Genomic DNA, 22,266 nt, shown 5'->3' on the forward strand with positions numbered 1-22,266 from the left:
CTTATTTTTCATCCTTCCTTTCTTTTATCCATCAATCCATCCTTCAGTACACTGGTCTTTCTTTTGTTCTTTCATTCTTTCTTTCCTTCCTTCATAAATGTAACAGTTATTTTCTTATTTCTTTAATTTTTTTTTCATTCTCTTTCATCCTTCCTTCATCAATTTAACCATTGTTTTTTATTTATTTCATCCCTCCATCCTTCAGTACACTAGTCCTTCTTTCATTCTTTCTTTTCTTCATCCTTCCTTCATCAATTTATCCATTATTGTCGTATTTCTTTCATCCTTTCTTTCTTTCATCCCTCCATCTTTCAATACACTAGTGTTTCCTTCCTTCGTTCTTTCTTTCAGTCTTTCCTTCATCCTTCCTTCATCAATTTATAAAAAAAATTCTTTTATCCTTTCTTTCTTTCTTTCTTTCTTTCTTTCTTTCTTTCTTTCTTTCTTTCTTTCTTTCTTTCTTTCTTTCTTTCTTTCTTTCTTTCTTTCTTTCTTTCTTTCATTCCTTCATTATTCAGTACACAAGTCTTTCATTCATTCTCTTTCTTTCTCTTTTTTCCTATTGCTCTTATCTTAGCTTTCTCTCACCCCAACCAAAAACTCTTATCCTCACCTGTCTTGCATTCTCTCTCTTTCTTTGTCATCCTGCCTCATTTTTATTCCTCCCTGTTTATCTCTCGCGTGTGCATGTATGCCATAAAGAAGACCATGGAAAACAGACCATGGAAAACAGGCAAGGATGCTGAGGGATAAATGATAATGGAGGAATTGTCACATCTGCTCATTCCCTCTTTTCAATTAATTCTGTCAGTATATCATTCATAGTGTAAACAACAGTGTTGAGTACTATAGTGTCATTTTCACAGAGAAGAACACATTGATACAGAACAGCGGTTCGTTGCCCAAACACATACTCAAATAATACATTTTAAAGCAGTTTTCCTTTTTAACTGTGATCTCAGGTCTCCCAGCTTGCTAATTACATCTAATTCATTGCACTCTTAAAACACATAACAAATGTGTTAGGTTTGTATCCTTGTTTGATGCTTCAGATTTAAACTTTGCCCACAGCTTTTGCGCGCACAGAGATTACACTAGTGTTGAGCGTAAGCTGTTTGAGGGTAGTTTGTTATTCACATAAACATCACATTAACCATCAGTCCTCTTGGGCGAGGTGTGAAGCATTATCGCACATCTGAAGTTTCAGGCAAAAAGGTGAATGCTAATTAGCTTGCAAATCACTGGCATGGATTTTAACACTAAGCTACGTTGTTTTGAAACTGTGCTTGTTTGTGTCACTCAGTATCTCATAATGAGTGAATCGCAATAATTTATTTAAAAAGCCACTCGTCGTTAGCATATCAAACAGAATGACTAATGGATCTATACCTGTCACGAATCCCACAGATGTCAAACTGGAGCTTGCTGTAGTTTCCCAGCAGTCCTTGCTGCACCAGGTAGAAGTTGATTGGCTGGTTGTTAATGATTACAGAGCGCATGCAGCCTTGATAGGCCAGGGTCGGATTCCGACAACCCTGATTGGTTAACACTGATGGGCAACCTGTTAAAAAGACATAATAGATATCAATAATGTAGCAGTGTAACAAATTGAAATAGAATTATATAAATGAAAACCTCTTTTGTAGTTAAAGTTAAATGCAAATCTATATTTTGACAATATATTGTGTTTATTTATCTCCTGAGTGACTATATTTTGGCTATATAAAGCTCTTTCAGTCATAATAAGTGTGGCATCAGTCACAATAAGTGAAGGTTTTTAATAGTTCTGTAGAATTACTAGCTCAGAACGCAAACTGATACCATCTGCTAAAAAATACGTAAATCTCCAAGATATAACATGGTTGATAAAGTACCAAAGAAGTGGATATTGTGATTACAGCCCACACATTCCATTTGCATATTGATTAGTTGCATTACATTATGATTAGTCAATGCTTTTAATTGAAAAACTACACTAGCACTCTACCGCCAATTAGCACGCTCTTCCCAGGCTGTGCGATCTCCTTCAGCTGCATGGTGGACGGTGGCTCGTCGTCCACCGAGAGGGAAACTTGGAAACCTCCCACGCTAATGGACACCGTGTGCCACTGCCCGTCACTCAGAGCCTGACCTGGCAGAGGAAGACACAGAGCGATGTTACGCCTCGAACGCCGTGCATTAATCAGGGCGAATGATTGACAGATCTGGGGTTTGTGCGCTGGAGCTCAACGAGTTAATCTGCATATGTCAGCCCAGCAGAGAATCCACTATTCCCCTTGAGAGGGACGTGCAGAGATTCAGTTTGCCGTCTGCGATGGCAGCTTGCCAGGCAGCTGCATCCAAAATTCAGTCGACATACAGGTGTGCCTGCCAAAGAGTGTTTTACAACTAAAAATCCTGTTTGAATTCACAGTAAATGCTTTTAGGGCGAACGTGTGCATGCGGGATTGGATTTTGATCATGTTGTTGTATTTTGGAGACGCACACGCGAAGACAAGCGCACAACCTTGTATAATAATCCCTTGGAGGGACTTCCCTTTCACATCTGTTGTTCTAAATTTGAGTTAATTGTAATTATACTAAATGCGCGTTTGAAGCGTCAAAACAACCACTGAGAGGTGTGCAACAGTACGGTTCCGGAAGTAAAAAATATTTTTTTAACGATTACTTATAAGCCTTTCAAGAAAACCTTACTTTAAGCTACGAGGTTGTTAATCGATGGTTTTTGACTCTAAGTTGAAATAATGTGGTCTGACGTCTTCAACGGTTTCAAAATAATTGAACATTTTAACAATTTTCTAAACAATTTCCATTTAATAGCGGAATTTGTGGAGAAAAACTACAATTGCTTCAATCAGAGAGTTAGAAATTTTAGGTTACATTTTATTTCAATGGTCCACTTTAGGCGTTCTACTTACTATAAGTAACTTTGCAACTACATGTCAATCAACTCTCACTAGAGTATTAAGGAGCTTTCGCACCGGAGGAACCTTTTCATTATAGTTCCTAGAACTAATGCCGGAAGTACCATCTTTTTGGCGTGTTCGCACCACAGGAACTGGGAACGATTTTAGTTCTAGGACTACCTTTTGGGGGAACTAAATCAGCTCCTACTTCAGAGAAGGGTCTAACCCAGCACAATAGGAACTACCAGTGACGTTAGTGTACACTGATTGGCCAAACGCCCGCGAAACACCAGCACCCGTCATTTAAAAAAAGCTAGTACACACACAGAATATACAGTAGTCTATATTTACTCCACGAACATGGAGAAAAGTGATAGATGGACCTCTCAACCTTTAAGCTAAGTAGAAAACCCAACCCAACTTTGAGGGGACCAAGTGAAACATGATTATGTATTTCTGCTCAGCTAGTGACATTGGGTATCAACCACACGACATACGCTAATACTTTCATATACTGTCCACTTTTTTTTGTTTGACAGTTCTATCTAATAAGGTATTAGACAGGACTGTAAAACAGATCGTAAACTAATGAAGACGGAGAATGGGAGCACTGTGTGCTCAGGCTCTGGCGTTGTCAGCGCCGTCAAAATAAATGTCCACCATACCTTCAAAATAAAAGTCTCAACTACAAGCACAGCTTCAGATTTCCTACTGGTGGTGTGAATGCAACCAGGAAAATGGCCCAAGGGGAACATTTAGTTATTTCCTAGAACTAGCCAGTGCGAACGGGGCTTTAGTGGACTGTTAGGTTAGGGTTAGGTTTAGGGTTCGGGTTAATAGAATAAGTTAACATGTAGTTGCAAAGTTCCAACAACAAAATAAAGTATTAGCAGATATTAAGTAGACAACGTACTAATAAAATTTAGTTGACATGTAGTTGCAAAGTTACTTATAGTTAGCCAAATGTCTAAAGTGGACCATCGAAATAAAATGTTACCGAACTTGGTTGTGTGATGCATGCTTGGAAAACTGGAAAACTATAAACTAGTAAACTCTACCTTTTGGAAGATTTTGAAGTATTTAATGAGCGATTGAATAATAATAAATAAATAAATAAATAAATAAAAATGATTATTAATAATAGTAATAATCTTTGGGAATATTGTGATTTTAATTACAACATTATGTTGTGTTATTTGAACCAGTGGATAAAGATGACAACCAGAAGGTTATAGGTTCAAATCCAACAATAGACACACATTTACACAAGTAGACGTCTCACCGATGACTATGTCAGAGCTCTGAAGTGCTGATCTGTGGTGTGTGAGCCTAAGCTGCCCATGAACGAGAAGCAAAAGCAGTCTCTCCGACTCTCGCCTCAGCCAGGCGGACAGTAACATCCCTTCCCGGTTCCACGTTCGGAACTGAAAGGTCACCGACAGTTTTTCCATGGAAGCGTCCAACGGAAGTGACAAAAAACTGCTGCTGGAACTCAGGAAGGTGGCGGAGACCAGTTGAGGATCTGAGCAGGTAAAGGTCACGTTCCCCTGAAACGACAGGACATGGTTAAAACTGAGAAAAATAGATCAGCGTATGGTTGTGCAACAGTATTTTTTGGGGGTGAACTATTCCTTTAAGGACAAGTGTAGTAAATATTTCAGTGTTTACACAAAAAGAAACGATTCACCCCCAAATCTAAACACAAACCCGTGCAGAAATATGTTCCTTTCCTTCTCTGACAGGTTTTGCCCGCGGGCAGGCAGACGGAGCGACAGGGGAATAAACAGTAAGTCAAATGTCAGGACTTCGAAGACTGCAGGTCTCCACGGAAACAGAATAGGGTCTGTTTTTAGACCAACAGTCCATTGGCACTGGACTGTGGACAATCCATTGATCCGCCTTCCTGTGTGGTCTCAGACAGCAAACCACAACAGGGCCGGCACCAGACTGTCGGACTATCGCACGGGGAACCGTTCGAGGAAAAAGAACGTGTTTGGATTTTTTAAGTAAGGAGGTGACAGAGCACTCGCTAAACACAATCCAATAAAACCCCAAACACCACAGAATGGTGTCACCCTTGGCTCCATCGAGAAGGAAATACACTTTGATTAAAGCCAACAGGAAACAGCTTTGGTATTCACATTTTTCTAGTATGTCTAAGTAAAAAAAATTATTTGTAAATATATAAATAAATAAATATATTTATTTGTTGTGCTGTCAAATCGACTAATCACAATTAATCACATCTAACATAAAAGTTTGTATATAATATGTGTGTGTATACATATATTTACAAACTTTTATGTTTGATGCGATTAATCGCGATTAATCGATTTGGCAGCACTATTTTTTATTATTATATTTATTTACTTTGTAAATAAAATAAATAAAATTTACTTTTACATTTTAGTTCCGTAATGAAGAATTTCTATAAGAGCAATACCACAAAAATTAAAACAGTAAATACATATTATTATTTAATAATTACCATAATAAACCTGTGGAAGCAGCATTCACATTTTCGTTTGACTTCCTTAATAAAGTTTCTCTGAGTAAAATCAATACTGGCAAAATAAATTAATATTTAAATGTATTTATTATAGGGATGCACGATATAGGATTTTGGCCGATATTCGATATGCCAATATTTTCAAACTAATTTTGCCTGATGCCGATATATTTGTATTTTGTGCAAAAAAAGCTTATTAAAGCTTCTATTAAAGTTCTCAGTCAAGAGCAGTGAGTGATTTCCTCTGTGTTTTGTTGTTTTATTAACATTAACGGGATAGTTCTCCCAAAAATTTAAATTGTCTTCATTTACTCTCTCAAGTTTCTTTCTTCTGTTGAAAATAAAAGTTATTTGGAAGAAAGTGGCTAACCAAACAGTTGCTGTACTCCAGTGACTTCCATAGTATATTTAAGCACAAGAAAGAAATGAATACAGGTTTGGAACAACATTAGAGTGAGTAAATAATGACAGAATTTTTTTTCTGGGTGCAGTATCTCTTTAAGGACAAGCGGCAGCATATTACTGTCTCTTTAAGAACTGCACGCGACGCGTCTAATATACACCATTTGACAAGCAGATTTTCTCTGTTTGCTTTCACTTTAGACATGACCAACTTTGTTTATGTAAACCGTGTGTGTATTTGACAGTATCAGCGCAATAAGACTCGAAAGATTAGTCCAGTATGCAGGCGCTGTGACAGGCTTTTAGTTCCTGTGAGCGTCGCGTGTACGGCACTGTACGCGCTCAGAAAAGCGGATGTTAGAACAGCGCCCCAGCACGTGAATGACATGTTTAACTAGCAAGACTTGACGCACATGCAAATAATGAACTTTGTGAATTGCGGTGTCCCGTGAGTGTAACTCTACCTCTGCGTTTACATGTGATGTGAATGTACGTCGCGTTGTACAGTATGTTGAGATGAAGGCGCCAGAATTGAACTGACAGAATGCAGGATACTATGATTTTTCTTCAAAAGCAGACCGTGAAGAGACATTTTTATCGTCCTCGTCCACGATCAAAAACCGCGTGAGACGCACAACCCTAGTTGGAAGTTTAAGTTGCTGGCGCTCATGCTTCGTTCGTGGTCGTCACGTGCGCATAGGAAACACGCCACCCTATCGGCAAGGCTCATCGGCAGAAATATTCATATCGGCCGATGCCGATGATGGTCATTTTAAGCTTTTATTGGCCGATACCGATGTTGTCCCGATATCATCGTGCATCCCTAATTTATTATGATAATTTAATAATTAGGCTACTGGAATATCAGCAACAGCAATAATAATATTAATAGTTTGCAGATAATACATTTTAAATTAAAGCATCTAAGAAACAGCTTTTGCTTTCCCATTGTACTTAATAAATTAAGTATTTCTGAATAGAAACAATGCTAATAAAATAAACTAATATTGTTGTTATTATAATTATTTATTAATTACCACTTTAATATTGATTTTAATATTTCAGATATTTTTGATTAAGTTTATTTGTCTTAATCCATTGTTTGTTTTCTTGTTTCAAGCTCAAACCAGAATAAATTCAGATTTTCGCCGATTTTATAAAACAAGAAAACTAACCGTAAAAATAAACCTAATTTTTGTGAATAACTTATAGGCTACAGTATATTCTCCGAAGACAAAGTGGATATTTATGAAATTTTGTTTGTGGAGTAAATGCCAAGTAGCTTCAATATTTTTCTAGGGGGGAAGACAAAAATAAAGACAAAAGTAAGTAAGATTTTTTTTTTTTTTTTTTTTTTTGCAGTGTCAAAACTATCCCTGGTCAAATCAAACTGATTAGGATACATGCAAATGTAGGGTAATATATAACAAAAAAAAAAAAAAAAAAAAAAAAACCTTTTAGACTTTTTGGCCCTAGTAATCCCAGACAGTGCATTCCACATATGCTCTAAAATCCCACTATGATGGCGCTAGTCGCTCAAGAGACACCATGCCTCATTTCCTGGCCCTAATTGGGCTCCAAAGGCCCCTTAGGAGCCTGTATATTTGCCTCACTGAAAACGTACTGCATAATTGAGAGAGCAAGAGAGAGAGGAGGTGTCCGCTGTGAAATTCTCAGAGGGTGTGCACAGACTAAGTAGGACTCGGTCCTCTCCGTCATTAGTACCAGAGTCCCACTGAACTCCCTCCCGGTCCATTAAAGGAAGCAATATCCAGCATGTGGGCCAGATTAATGGCTGGAGTGATTAGCTGTACTCTGGTGTAGTCCACTGCACTGATGGGACATGATATGAAAGCGGACGACAAGCCATTACACATAATCATAGTGGGGTAACGTCCGCTAACAATACCAGACCAGAAGAATATAGGATCTTACAAAAGTTACTTGATTTAGAGGACTGTGATTCCTTTAGTCTGTGGACTGAGAAAATGTGGAACAATTGAGCAGGGCTGTGGAATTATATTCCTATTCAAACAGCTACTAAAAAAAGTGTCTGTCTGTCTGTCTGTCTATCTCATTCTGTCCATCCATCCATCCATCCATCCATCCATCCATCCATCTATCTATCTATCTATCTATCTATCTATCTATCTATCTATCTATCTATCTATCTATCTATCTATCTATCTATCATCTCTATCTCCTTCTGTCCATCCATCCATCATCTATCTATCTATCTATCTATCTATCTATCTATCTATCTATCTATCTATCTATCTATCTATCTATCTATCTATCTATCTATCTATCTAATTCTGTCCATCCATCATCCATCCATCCATCTATCTATCTATCTATCTATCTATCTATCTATCTATCTATCTATCTATCTATCTATCTATCTATCTATCTATCTATCTATCTATCTATCTATCTATCTATCTATCTATCTCATACTGTCCATCCATCTATCTATCTATCCATCTATCTATCTATCTATCTATCTATCTATCTATCTATCTATCTATCTATCTATCTATCTATCTATCTATCTATCTATCTATCTATCTATCTATCTCCTTCTGTCCATCCATCCATCCATCTATCTATCTCATTCTGTCCATATATCTATCTATCTATCTATCTATCTATCTATCTATCTATCTATCTATCTATCTATCTATCTATCTATCTATCTATCTATCTATCTCATTCCATCCATCCATCCATCCATCCATCCATCCATCTATCTATCTATCTATCTATCTATCTATCTATCTATCTATCTATCTATCTATCTATCTATCTATCTATCTATCTCATTCTGTCCATCCATCCATCTATCTCATTCTGTCGATCTATCTATCTATCTATCTATCTATCTATCTATCTATCTATCTATCTATCTATCTATCTATCTATCTATCTATCTATCTATCTATCTATCTATCTAATTCCATCCATCCATCCATCCATCCATCTATCCATCTATCTATCTATCTATCTATCTATCTATCTATCTATCTATCTATCTATCTATCTATCTATCTATCTATCTATCTATCTATCTATCTATCTATCTATCTATCTATCTATCTATCTATCTCATTCTGTCCATCCATCCATCCATCTATCTCATTCTGTCCATCTATCTATCTATCTATCTATCTATCTATCTATCTATCTATCTATCTATCTATCTATCTATCTATCTATCTATCTCATTCCATCCATCCATCCATCCATCCATCCATCTATCTATCTATCTATCTATCTATCTATCTATCTATCTATCTATCTATCTATCTATCTATCTATCTATCTATCTATCTATCTATCTATCTATCTATCTATCTATCTATCTATCAATACAACCAAAACACTATTAAATGACAAAGAACTTTTGAACATCACAGTTGTAGTGTTGCCGGATGAAGAAGTAGAAATGTGTCATTACACAAAGCCATCCGTCTCATTAAAACCCACCCCTCATTTCAAATTGACTGTAATTTAGTCCCCAGACCTTTCGCGACGTACGGTTTTATGAGGTATTTCGTCAGCGGATCATTTATGAGGCGTAATCCAAGGCCCGAGCAGCTCTTGGAGACTGATTGCCCACCTTGTAAAAGATATTTTAATGACACGGCTCTCAGCGCTGTGGGAATAATGTGGACAAAACCACAATTCATTCTCTTAAAAAGCTCCCTTGCGGTGCCATAGTATACTGGCGACGGCTCAAACTAATCCAAACGGCTCCATTTCGCTCCCTGCTGCCCCGTTCCACAGAGAACTACGCCAGCGTTAAGATGCATTTCTGCAAAAATGCAGGTGAAAACTAATGAGAATGAAAATATAAATCAATCTCGCTACGAACACTGTTTGTGGCCCAACTAGGAAAATTCATCACGATCCACAAACTTGGCTGCAGAAAAGTTCTGGCACCTCTCCAAGCTGGTGCTATTAGGGAGAAATCACTAAATACTCGGGTCAAGAACCATTCATTATGGATAGGGTGGGATGGGATTGCTAATTCATCAAGACCTGTGGTGATTTTTCCTATTTTATAGCTTTTCATGGCCCTGACAACAACAATAACAAATGTTTGAGATTATCAATAATAAATGTACAAGACAAACATCCTCACCACAGTGTAGATCTGAGGTTTGCGTCGTTTAGCGAGGTCGATGATGTTGACACCATTGTAGTAGAGGTTCTCCATACATCCATGGAAGTTTTTCCGCAGGAACGTGCCTGGTTTTCCAGGAAGAGGGATGCCTCCAAAACTGAGCTTTGTGAAATGAATGAAAAACAAAAGCGATGGAGAGGTTTTACAACACAGCGAGAAATGCGTCCAATCATTAGTCAAGTGATTTGGCGCTTGAGGTGTTATGCTCTTAACCAATCGAAATGACTTGATTATGGTCACCATGTTACCAATCTTTAACTCAACAATTCTGCAGGTCCAGATCAAAATGTGCAGCAATTTATGCACTGTTTTGAGACTAATCAAATCCAGTAAAAAAAATAATAATAATAATAAAAAAATAAAATAAGTTCTTTACATATTTCATGCTCTTCGAAGTGCAACAAACAATGTAAACAGCAAACAAACAAACAAACAGTATTATTATGGTTTTTTATTATATTTTACTTGCAGAGCATATTTCATAAAATGCACTTTAAAGTGCAACAAATAAACAAACAAAATATACAAATCATTTTGAAGGAGATCAAAAGGGGGACAAAATTGACTGCAATGGTTCGTTTTTTTAAATGACTAATTATTAATAATAAATGAATACATTTATTCTACATCTCTTAAAACAATGCATTATTAAATTTATTAAAACTAATAAATTAAACATTCAATTTATTATGAATTGATTCTAGGTACCATTCCATTTGACAAAAATCTGTAGTTCGGACAACTCATCAATATTTTAGTCCATTTTAAGAGTGTAAATTAAAAAATGCAAATATCTGCTAAAAGTAAGGTGACCTCAAAACTAACATCAGCTAGCCATGCTAATTCTCATTTTGATTGGGATCTTTGATAAAAGTTACTTTTTCCCATAGACAGTATAAGAAGTGGACAGAGCCATCTCATTGGAACTCAGTTGAGACAGTTGAAGCCCATTTTTAGCGATTTCTGACTCAAACCGACTCAAACTAAGCTTGATGACGTGAGCAACCTGTCTGACAGACGTAAATCTTCTAGTAGCTGTGCGTGAAAATTGCCGACGTTAATCTTGCAGAGACGGGGAACTTGAGCAAAGAGTTCTTTGGCGTGAGTGAGCAGGAGTAAGTATTCCGTTGCTTTTATGGACTCATTATCTATGGGCTTCTCCCCTGACGGGACGTCCCCCTGATTGCCTGCGAGCTTCTCCTCCTGTCTGTACGTACGGTAATTTCTGTACAGCGCGACAGAGAGTCGAGTGGTTATGACGCAATCGTTAGCCTATTTTTACAAAAACTGTTTCTACGGGGCCATAGTGTAACATAGAAGGTAATGGAGCCCTTTATACATTTTCGTGTTTCTTTAGAAATAAATAATGGACAAATGGAGTCTTTAAATGCCTCAGATGTAAAGTTATTCGCTGTCAAAGTGACGCCAAAATGAATGGGAGTCAATGGAAATGCTAACGCAAGTGAAGTTCTGCTACAAGATGGCGGCACCCGGCCGGCTTCAACTTCCGGTCGATGGATTACCCCCTTGCTTTTTCCACATGGATCTGCTGTCTAAGTATGGAAGTTTCCGCCATAGAATTCTGACTTTTTTTTTTTTCACAAATTGCGAGTTTACATATCGCAATTGTGACTTTATAACTCACAATTGGGATTTTTTTTTCTCTCAAATTGCGAGTTTATATCAGTTCTGAGAAATAAGTAAGTTGCGAGAAAAAAAAGTCGCAATTACCTTTTTATTTTTTATTCTGTGGCAGAAACAAGCATCCATAGTTAAGTATACTTTACAAAAAAATAATAAAACAATGCAAGTATATCAAAAACATTCTCACCTCATAATCGACTTCCAGCGAATCATCCAGCCCACCCGTCCTCACGTGTTTGGTTAGTCTGTCCACGGTGAAATTGATCTGTTTGTTAAATCGCTCGATCAGGACCGAGTGCCAGTGCTGGTCGTCCAGAAGACTTCCCAGAAACACAGAGACATGGCCACTGCTAGCGTGCGTCTTAGCGTCGTCTTGATAGAGAAGACAGAGAGAGGAAAAAACAAATCATGTCTTTGAGTAACTGTAGCATCATCGCTCCTTATGTTCTTCCTTTGTACATCCATTTCTTTATTTTCAAGAGGTTTTACTAGTATACTCTACATGGGCATGCAAATGCTTCTACAGTAGTCACATTCAAATCCAGACTCAAAACACATCTGTTTAGCTGTGCATTTACTGAATGAGCACTGTGCCACTGTACGTACGACTGTTTACTGTATTTTCTTTTCTTTTTTATTCTAAAATTATTATTATTTCTTTTGATTACTTTAATTTCTTCTACGTAAAGCACTTTGAATTGCCATTGTGTATGAAATGTGCTATATAAATAAACTTGCCTTGCCTTGAACGATTTGCCGTTTCTTGTCATTTATTAGTTTTTAAAATATTTCTATTTAGTCATTTTAGTAGCCTACTTCAACACATTTAATTTCAGTCAGGCAAGTTCTTTTTTGGTTTTCATCTAATATTTAAATTTTATTTTATTTCGATTAACGGAGAACAGTTATAAAAATAGTTTTAGTTTTAAGGTATGTTTACACGACAACGATGTAGGCTACTTAAAACTGATTTATTTTTCACTTGCGTCTTTTTTTTTTTTTTTTTTAAAGTTTCGCGTACAGATGACAACGTTGTCAAAGTGACCCCCGTTCACACAGATCTGCGAAAACGACTAAAAATGCTGTATTAATACTGCCATGCCAGTAGATGGCGATGTAACTTTGTAAAAAAAAACACTACGAACCAATTAGACTGAACATGTAATACACATGTACATGATGTCACCGTTTTCAAAAGTTCACGTGTTCAGGCCCCATAAATGCTGTTGTCATGTAAATGGCATGGCCAAAACGCATTCAAAGTTTTTAGTTTTTAGTTGAAGGTGGTTTCGTGTAAACACCCCTTTAAAGGAGAACTCCGGCACAAAATGAACCTTTGGTCTAATTGTTGTAAACACATTGTTACCTAGTCAACCGTTAATTGTGAATCGTGAAAAACAGTCTCTACCAGTCGATCTACGAACGCCGATCCAAGCCTGCTGTTCGTGCTCACCTTATCACAACTTATAGCTCGTTCACATCTCACCAGCGCACTTGGATCGGCGTTCGTAGATCAACTGGTAGAGACTGTTTTTCAAAGATGGCTTCTGCCTGTATACGCGAAGTTGACTGCATGTATAAAATATCTTCTTATTAAACTGTCTGGACACTGACAAAGTTCTCAATGCTTCGGTTTGAAGGTAGGGACCCTCATTATGCTACCGTGTTAGTGTTGGGCTATTTTGAGCCTTGTTAGTGGTATTAACAAGCGATTTTTATTTGTTATTACTCCATGCCCAATATACTAGCGTTATACTAGCTTTATAGGCTAAACTGTTTTTTGGAGATAAAACTATTTGCATTCGATAATCATGAAAACAAATCTTAGATAACGGTTGTGTTATTAGACCAAAGGTTCATTTTGCGCCGGAGTTCTCCTTTAATATTAGTTAACAATAATGACTCTGATACAGGTGAACACATGCATAAATGCCATTATTTCATGCTGACAAATGAATTAACAAATAGTGTTTGAAGCAAACATTTCAGTTGCTAATTTTACAGTGTCTTTATAATTGGCAACCTTACAAACAAAATTATCAAACAGTCTCTTTTTAAGCACATATTCTCAAAACGAGCCATAAATAGCTTGGGAAAGGTGTGCCGTGTGCCGTCTCCTTTGTTTGATCCTCCTGAACTTCCTGGAAAGAAACCTGCTGTACTGATGATAAAAGTGCAGAAAGAACAGAGTATCTTGACAAAGTGAGAGAAGCCTGTCAGGAACATGTTCAGCTCATATTTCACCACAAAATCAAAAGAAAGATAGAAGAAATTATGTTTTGCATAAAGAAAATGGAGACTATTTTTACCATCAATAATATTTTTTGCATTGTGATATTTATTGCATGACAATTAAGCCAATCTTCCTTCCGAAGTGACGGTGATGGGGAAAAAGGCAAGTGTGTATCATAATATTTGTTGTAATCCCTAAATGTAAGCAAAATATATATTTTTTAATTATGTAGAAACAAGGGAATGGCTTAATAGCACTTGAATGAATGATAGCGTGCGTGATCATATAGGCCAAAGGATGACAGAAAAAAACAGATGCTGCAGAAAAAGAAAAGATTAATACCACTGTATATGTATGTATGTGTATATATATATATACATATACATAAATATTTATTAAAATTGTCTCACAAAGCAACATTTTTTTAATGGTCCTAAATATATTCTGTATGCAAAAAATGCTATTTTCTGATTTTGGAGCAAAACATGAAGCAGACACATTTTAGTGAGAATCACCCATGAGGGTGACAAATGCAGCATTTGAAATTAGCTTTGGCAGCTTTCAGATGGAGGGCGAATGTAAACACAAAAACATTGTCCTGATAAACAGCATCAACAATCTGGTCTTGGTATACTTAGCAATCAGAGCTCGCAGCCGCTCTTAGCGTAACATACAGCTTATTCCATCTGACTGATGGTGCTAATTGAACATGAGGCTCAGAAATCTCTGGGACTCTACACTAGACCACTCTTCGTGACAGCTCCGTACACTTATATGCGATTACGCCGCAGATTTGGCCTCTTAATCAAATCTTTGTTTCACACTGCCTCTCACATGATTACCATAAGATGCCATGATTGTGTCTGTGAGCACTTCCTCTTTCTGCAATGATAGGAGAGCTCGAAAACCCATAGATGTGGAATAACCTAAACACAGACAATGTGAATCTCTTGCAAAGATCACAAGATCTGAGTTTTGTGGCTTTTAGTCCACATCTATTACCTGCCTCAATTCAGAACACAAAAATGCATGAAATCAAGTTTTTGCGTCCACATGCTGGCGTAGAGTATGTTTCAGGCGTCCCACTTGGGTTTTGAGTTTAAAAGGCTAGAGACCTCTCACTCACCCAGATTGATATGCAGGGCCAGTCGGCCCTTATGCAGCTCTAGGGTTATATAATCGCCCCTTTGTCCCTCTCCATGCACAAGGACCCCGTCCGCACGCTGGCTCTTAAACCGCAGCGAGATGACGTCTTTCACCGTGCTGGTGGACTTTTGATTAAACCGGTACAGCAAAGAGCTCCTGCCATTGAAGTCTGCAACATCCGACTCTATGGAAGGAAAAATAAATAAAAATCCGCATCATGGTCATAAATAACAAGAAAGATACAAGTGCAAAATTGACTGTATTTACTTTAAAAACTTTCATATGGTGCATAATTCATCTGTTTTCATAATATTTTATAAACAAAGCAAAGAGAAAAAGAGAAAACAAAACAAAGCTAAGCAAAAACAAAGCAAAGCAACTCAAAACAAAAAGAAAAGCAAAGCAAAAGCTAAAGCTAAAGCAAATGCAAATGCAAAAACAAACGCAAAAGCAAAAGCAAAAGCAAAAGGCAAAAAGCAATGCAAAAACAAAAAACAAAGCATAACAAAAACAAAAGCAAACGCAAAAGTAAAGCAAAAACCAAAAGCAAAGCAAAAGCAAAAGGAAAAGGAAAAGGAAAAGCAAAAGGAAAAGCAAAAGCAAAAGTAGAAGTCAATGCAACAAGCAAAGCAAAAGCTAAAGTAAACGCAAAATCAAACGCAAAAGTAAAAAGCAAAGCAAGCAAAGAAAGAACAAAAAGCAAAGAAAACACAAAAGCAAACAAAACAAAACAAAAACAAAACAAAACAAACAAAACAAAAGAAAACAAAAACAAAACAAAACAAAACAAAAAATAAGAAAAACACCCATGAGCTTTGAGAAAGTGTAATTTTAATATAAAAACATAATAATATTATACGTTTAATTATTTCATAATATTTCATATTTAATTTAACTTGCAGCAAAAGCACTGACAAGTTTGCAATGCGTCACTCATTTATTAGGTGCATGTGAAAAACCCCCCAAAAAAACACTGATGAAGTCTCTGAATAAGACCCGTCTTGAGAGTTAAGTTCAGTTTATTTTTCTTATTTCCTTCTTAAAAAACGTTGGCCAGAATTGAAAGAAAAATCAAGCCTGTCTTAAAGCAACCCTTCAAAACAAATTCTACCCTGGGCGGTAAAAGGAAGAAATGTGCATGGATTTTGACCCGGGCTCAGAGGTCAGACATTACATTTTTGCTCTCTTTCTCCATCTCTCCTCGCCGGATGCCAGAGTGCGAGAGACTGAAGCTAACTAGCCATGACAAGCAAAGCCGCGCAAAGAGCTCAGAGCCGTCTGCTGAATATAGAACTAACACAGAGGGTCCAGGAACATCAGCAAGCGCAATGAGGCTGAGTTAGATAAAGTGAGGAGATCAGACGAGAATGTGTTTGGTTTTCGTTTTTTTGCACGAGTTGGCGTCTCGATGGAGGCACAATGCGTGTCAAGATGGAATGATAAGGAAATGTATCTTTATCTCAAAGTCTTTTAATCTTAGATGCACAACAATAATCAGAAAACCATAGAAGTTCTATAAACAATGACCTTGAGAACTGAGAGGATAGAAAGAAGAGTCGGATAGAACTGAGAGGATAGAAAGAAGTTGAAAACACTGCCAGGTTTAGCAGAATAAAATGCATATTGTATAATCCTTCCTGAGGGGAAAGAACAAAAACAATGAAGTTCAAACTCTCGACTGCATCTTAACTCAGCCAGGCGGCTCGCTAAACACAACACACGGTGGAATCACGTCACGCTTGAATAATGTATTATTTAGGATTGTAGACGGCAAAATAAAATGCGGAAAAAAATATTAATATTAGATGAAGAAAAAAAACGAAAGGAAAATTAGAATGGTTGCCAAAGCAACAAGCTGGAATGAGTTTAAGTTGCAGAAATAAATAAACTAAAACTGAAAAACAAATAAAAATAAATTAAACCAGCATAATTTAACCTGTATAATAAAAATGTTAATTAATTAATTATTTATCAAAAATGACTACAGCAGATAACACTTTTTTTTTACTAAATTATAATGAAAAGTAAAAATATAAAATCAAAAAGTATTAATCTTAAATTAATACAAATTAAGATGTTCAAAGTGAAAAATATGTAGATGGACTTGCTTTTTATTTATGTATTTTTATGTATTTTATTTGAATACAAATTATAATAGTATTTAAATAATATTCATATAACACTGGAACCAATGAAATTCTGATGGAATGAATGAATGAATAAATAAAAAGTCCATCTACATATTTTTCACTTTGAACATCTTAATTTGTATTAATTTAAGATTAATACAAGACAAAACATATTAAATACATTGAAACTTAAGATTGACTTAAAATACATTTTAAACATTGCTTTGCATTTTGGTGATGTTGAGGTCTTATTTGTTGTTTACTTATGTTAATGATGATGATGACTTTTGAATATCATGTTAAAAGGTTAAAAATGTATAAATTGTAACAACAATAATGATAATAATGATAATAACAATAATAATAACAATAGTAACAGTGTTGAAATCAGCTATACTGGTCTTGATAGCCCTTGGAATCAGATTGAAAAGAAAATAACTCCATACCAAATTTACTCTGTTAAGATTCATTTAACAAAATTTCATTTTGAAATTTCCCACATCACCCCCCCCCCCCCCCACACACACACACACACACACACACATACACATTCTGTGTGGGCCTATTTATTGCTTACACACACGACACGCAAAGTCATCCACAAACTAAGAATTAGACCTCTCTTTATTTATGGGTCTCTTGGTGGCATCAACACAGCAGTACTCCATTGTGAATTAATGAGTGTACAGGGATGCACACACACACACACACACACACTTCGAGAACGTATGCTCTTGCTACACACTCCCCATTTCAGACACACACACACACACACAAACAGTTTATACCACGAAGCCACGGCCTTAAATTGCAGTTAGCAGCAGAGGCGCTTGACAGATTTAAAACTAATTGACTGCAGGAGCATTCGGGGAGTGCATGAATAAGGCCAATGCACCGCTGAGGATGTCCCGTTTTATTCTCCAGAAGAGAAATCTGAATGGAGGGAGACCATGTGCTATCCTAAACGTGCTTTCTTTCCGTGTCTTTCCCTCTCTAAAGTCTCAGACAGGTTCGAAATTCACTTTGCCCCGCGTTTGACGCCAAGTTTTTTGTATCTCTCCCTATCCATAACGCGTTTGGATAAGGTGAGAGTAATCGATCTTGTGACTCCCATCAAATAAAATCGTGCATAGAAAACCACAGCACAGTAGATCGCACCAACTGCTGTTAAACATGGCTGCTCTTTTGAGAAAGTAATAGTACTTTTACTTGAGTATATTTTTTAGTACTCTTTCCACACCTGTTCATATGGCCTTTGTACTAACATTGAGCACCGCAGTGTCAAGCCATTGTATGTTCAGCGCGTACTAGCGCTGGGATAATTATAAATGTAATTACCCATCACTAATTCACTGGCTGATTCATTCGCGGCTCCTTTGAAATGCAAGCCTGCGCCCGCCGCTAATGCTAGTGCTAACCTGCCAGCGGTCTGACTTTGAGAAAGCACTAGCGTCTCTGTTATCAAACCCTATTACTGAAATACTGTGTGGTCAGCACCCACTTATCATGTTTGATCAACGTGGTAAACCGAGTCGCCCCCAGCAGTGTCACATTCTGCCCTATCTCACGAAATTAACGTTTAGAAAATAAACATGGCAGTGATAGGTTGCCGAGTCAAGCTTTGAATTGACAATAAGTGCAGCTAGTGCGCAGACTGCAAATACAAAGCACCTGAGGAGAGACTGAGAGAAAGGAACAATCAGGGGAAGGAAAAAAAGAAAGAAAACGAGCAGTAGCAAGGATGCATTATAAATATTTCAAGCGCTAGACGTGTGGTGCAGGCTACCCTTGAGGTAACCGATTGATTGTTACCCTGCACTTTGATACCCAGTGAAGGGTAAGTCTAAACCGACTCAACCCGACTGCAGTAAAACAACGTTACATTGAACTAGCTACAGCTAAAAACAGACTAGCTGAACTTTTGAAACCATAAGTTTTTTGTCCTTTTTTTCCTTCAGACCATATCAGTATGATTGTGTGTGCAAGACTCGCATAAACATCACCACAGTATCGGAATATACAGTCAGGAATCTCAGGATTTTCTTAAAATCTTTCGGATTTCGAAATTATGACATTATTAAAAATTACAAGGTCACAAAAAAATAAAAAAAAATAAAAAAGGAACGTACGCATGGATGAACCGTTCACAATAAGACCAGTAAGATGCATGTACAACGATGAATTTCCATTTCATGTCTAGTTTAAAAAACAAAATACCAATTATCCCCCAAATGTACATTCAGTACTCACTGTATAAACAGCCATAGACCTCCACTCTTAGGCCCATCCATCCCCCGGGACTCCAGTCCACCGGCAAGAACCGCAGAAACCGTGTTCTTATGGAGTGTGAGAGCTTGTGGTGAACAATCCCATCGGAATTTGTGTTTCCAGGGAAAGTCTGCAGGGGAAAAAAAAATACGTTTGCAAAACAGACAATTATCCAAGATTTGGCCTTGCTATGTATTACAATATAATGACAAACGAGGAGAGGTGTACAAGGTATCATTTTCAGACACATTTTTGTTTTGCAAAGAAATGCATTCTGTGGTACAAAAATTACAAAGTTGTGTATTGCTAGCATGCATTTATCTCAATTAGCATGCATGTTTGACTCACATAAACTCTTTTAAAGTTAAACCTGCCAGTAATTTCAATAGGAATCTACATAGAAAACTTCGAGTTGGTTATGCTAAATTTTCATAGAAACTTTTCCTAATGTAACCACACCTTAACACTAATGTGTTACTAGCTCTCCTACATCTATTTACAGTCTGCCCTGTAGTGAAGTCTTGGTAAACATTAAGATATTGCCAATTTAAGACATTTTCTTCAGTGACTAAGGTGCAATTGTTAACATTGTACAATGTTAGCACTCAAGTCTGAAGGTTTGGCTAGTTAACATGTGCTGGTAGACGCCGTTACTTCACTGATAGTTGTACGCTGATAGTTCACTGATAGTTGCTAGTGAAGGTACCCTCCCAAGTGGCATGAGAAAGTCGAAAGACTTACTAACAGACTTGCTAACAGTTTTTTTAGCCGTCTTAGTCTCAATTAGCATATATGTTTACCTCAGAGAAACTCTTCAAAAGTCAGAGAGTTGATTATCTATACATAGAGCTGAACTTTTGCCAAGCTGCATTTACCTAAGATTTTAAAAAAACTAACACAAAAAGTTAGCGGGGAGCCTCTGGCAGCGTTAGTTTCTTTAAGCTGCACTCAAAGCGTCAATGCTAATCTAAACCTCCAGTTTTAGAATAGCTGGGGGTCCTACCTCCAGCTGTAGCGCCTTCCAGAAAAACGGCATGACCAGGAGGCACCTACCGCACTTTAAAAATGTTCCACGTCTTTTAATCTTCCACTCATTAAAATGCTTCACACCTTCAAAGACTTCCATTAAACTCAGTTCTCAAACTAATCAGCACCTTTTTTTTCCTCCCACTGGGTTGGAAGATAAAAGAACCAAACATTAAACCATCTTCGAACAAATTTTTTTTTAAATTACATAAAAAGTTGTAATGAGATGAGTTAGCCACAGAAAATATATACACCACCACCTCCGCATCCACCTCCTCCTTCTGCTCTCTGTTTGTTTAGCTCCAATGATTACATTAGCAGGAAAACCAAGCTTTCTTAATGAGAGACGATGGAGATGGCAGGTAAGATCTCTGTAATGTTTCGCCCCAGTTCTCTTTTAGCCGGTGCTAAATAAGAACGCCAGGGAATGATGGAGCTTTGAAATGACTACTATTGATTCAGAAGAGGAGGGTGAAGCCCATTTGTTTGCCTGTAAGTGTGGAGGCAATGCAACCGCTGTCTCTTGTGGCGCAAGGGCCGCGCCGATCGATTCCAAAGTTGTCAAAATAAAACTATCAAAAAAAGAAAAGAAAACGTAATTCAAGTTGGGAAGACAAGGATTTTAGCTGCACTGCCAGTGACCGGTGAGGTCAGGAGACCATGAAATAAGTTTTGGCAGGGATATATAGTCACGTCACTCAAGATAGGTGGTGTATTTAATCTTAGTTTGGGTGATTAAGTGAAATTCAAGTCGATAATTAAAAATTGGACGTTTCATGGGTGGCTGGTTTTCGATGGGAAGTGTGTACCAACAGTGCAGGGGAGGATGTGTTAATTTATCCTAGTAAGTTATTATGATTTAGTTAAGGATACAGATGCTTAATGATTATGGGTGTGCATGCATTTTATTCCGGTCATAAAAGCCCCCCTGATCCACATTATCCGGAAAGCTTTTACAGTACTTATTGCCCTGACTGAAGTTCTAATGCATTATAAATGGCTGGATTATTTATAAGAGCACTCGGATAACTCACCCCTATGTTGTCCTCTTGTCTGAACTGCTTCCAAGCTCTTCCTGTGTCACTGTACAGCAACATGTAGCTCGTAACCCAATCAGGATTCCCAAAACGACCCTGGGTCGCCACAGCTGTGACCTCGACCCTTTCCCGCAGGTCCACCTGTAGCCACCGTAGCCTGTCTGTTCGTTCTGGAGCCCAGCCGCCGCCACCTAACACAAGAACAGAAGGGTTTCGCCAAATTCCTGATTGCGTGGATTACTAATACTAAATTAATGGATTTCGCCAACGAAACTTCGCTTAACAATGGTAAATATAACCACACCTTTAACTAAATATTTATTTCGCTACACAAAAAAAGAGAAATTGTGCTCAATTACATTTCTTGATACTACTAAGTGACTACTTGTGAATATACTGCATTTGAATCGTTTCACTTGAAGTGAACTCAAAGAACTATTAAAAAAGAAAGGAAAAAAACAGTTCGAAAGCTATTGATGGCTCATATCAACAGCCAAAGGGTGGGTTTACAGTAGAATTTATGAATGTTGAATTATTTCACACCACAAATATGGGCGAGGGGAAATTATGTCATTGAAGTGAATGAGACAAAGTCTATTGTGATCACACCTTTAATTATCCAACTCATTAAAGAAACCCAACATTCTAATTGAAATGATTCACTAAAATGATTCCGAATTCCCAACGCGTCTTGAGAAAAAGAAATCTAGAATAGCATGTTTTATTTTTATATCAGCTCGCTCATGCACAAGACATCATTACAAAGCAATGCAACATTTT

At 37.2% G+C, this 22,266-nt stretch overlaps 1 protein-coding gene across 1 annotated transcript in view; it reads right to left on the minus strand.

Annotated features, from left to right (window-relative positions):
* Positions 1–22,266, minus strand: part of cntnap5b (contactin associated protein family member 5b) — a 62,222-nt gene that overhangs the window by 24,330 nt on the left and 15,626 nt on the right. The window contains exons 3-10 of the mRNA XM_056244123.1: positions 21,484–21,677; positions 19,406–19,553; positions 15,007–15,210; positions 11,835–12,019; positions 9,962–10,105; positions 4,189–4,453; positions 1,988–2,131; positions 1,390–1,561 (exon numbers count right to left, since the gene is read on the minus strand). Coding sequence (XP_056100098.1) covers positions 1,390–1,561; positions 1,988–2,131; positions 4,189–4,453; positions 9,962–10,105; positions 11,835–12,019; positions 15,007–15,210; positions 19,406–19,553; positions 21,484–21,677 — 1,456 coding nt within the window. The remainder of the gene's footprint in view (positions 1–1,389; positions 1,562–1,987; positions 2,132–4,188; positions 4,454–9,961; positions 10,106–11,834; positions 12,020–15,006; positions 15,211–19,405; positions 19,554–21,483; positions 21,678–22,266) is intronic.

This window comes from Rhinichthys klamathensis, unplaced genomic scaffold (assembly GCF_029890125.1).
Source record: "Rhinichthys klamathensis goyatoka isolate OS25496 unplaced genomic scaffold, OSU_Roscu_1.1 h1tg000925l_1, whole genome shotgun sequence".
Classification (NCBI taxonomy): Eukaryota; Metazoa; Chordata; class Actinopteri; order Cypriniformes; family Leuciscidae; genus Rhinichthys; species Rhinichthys klamathensis.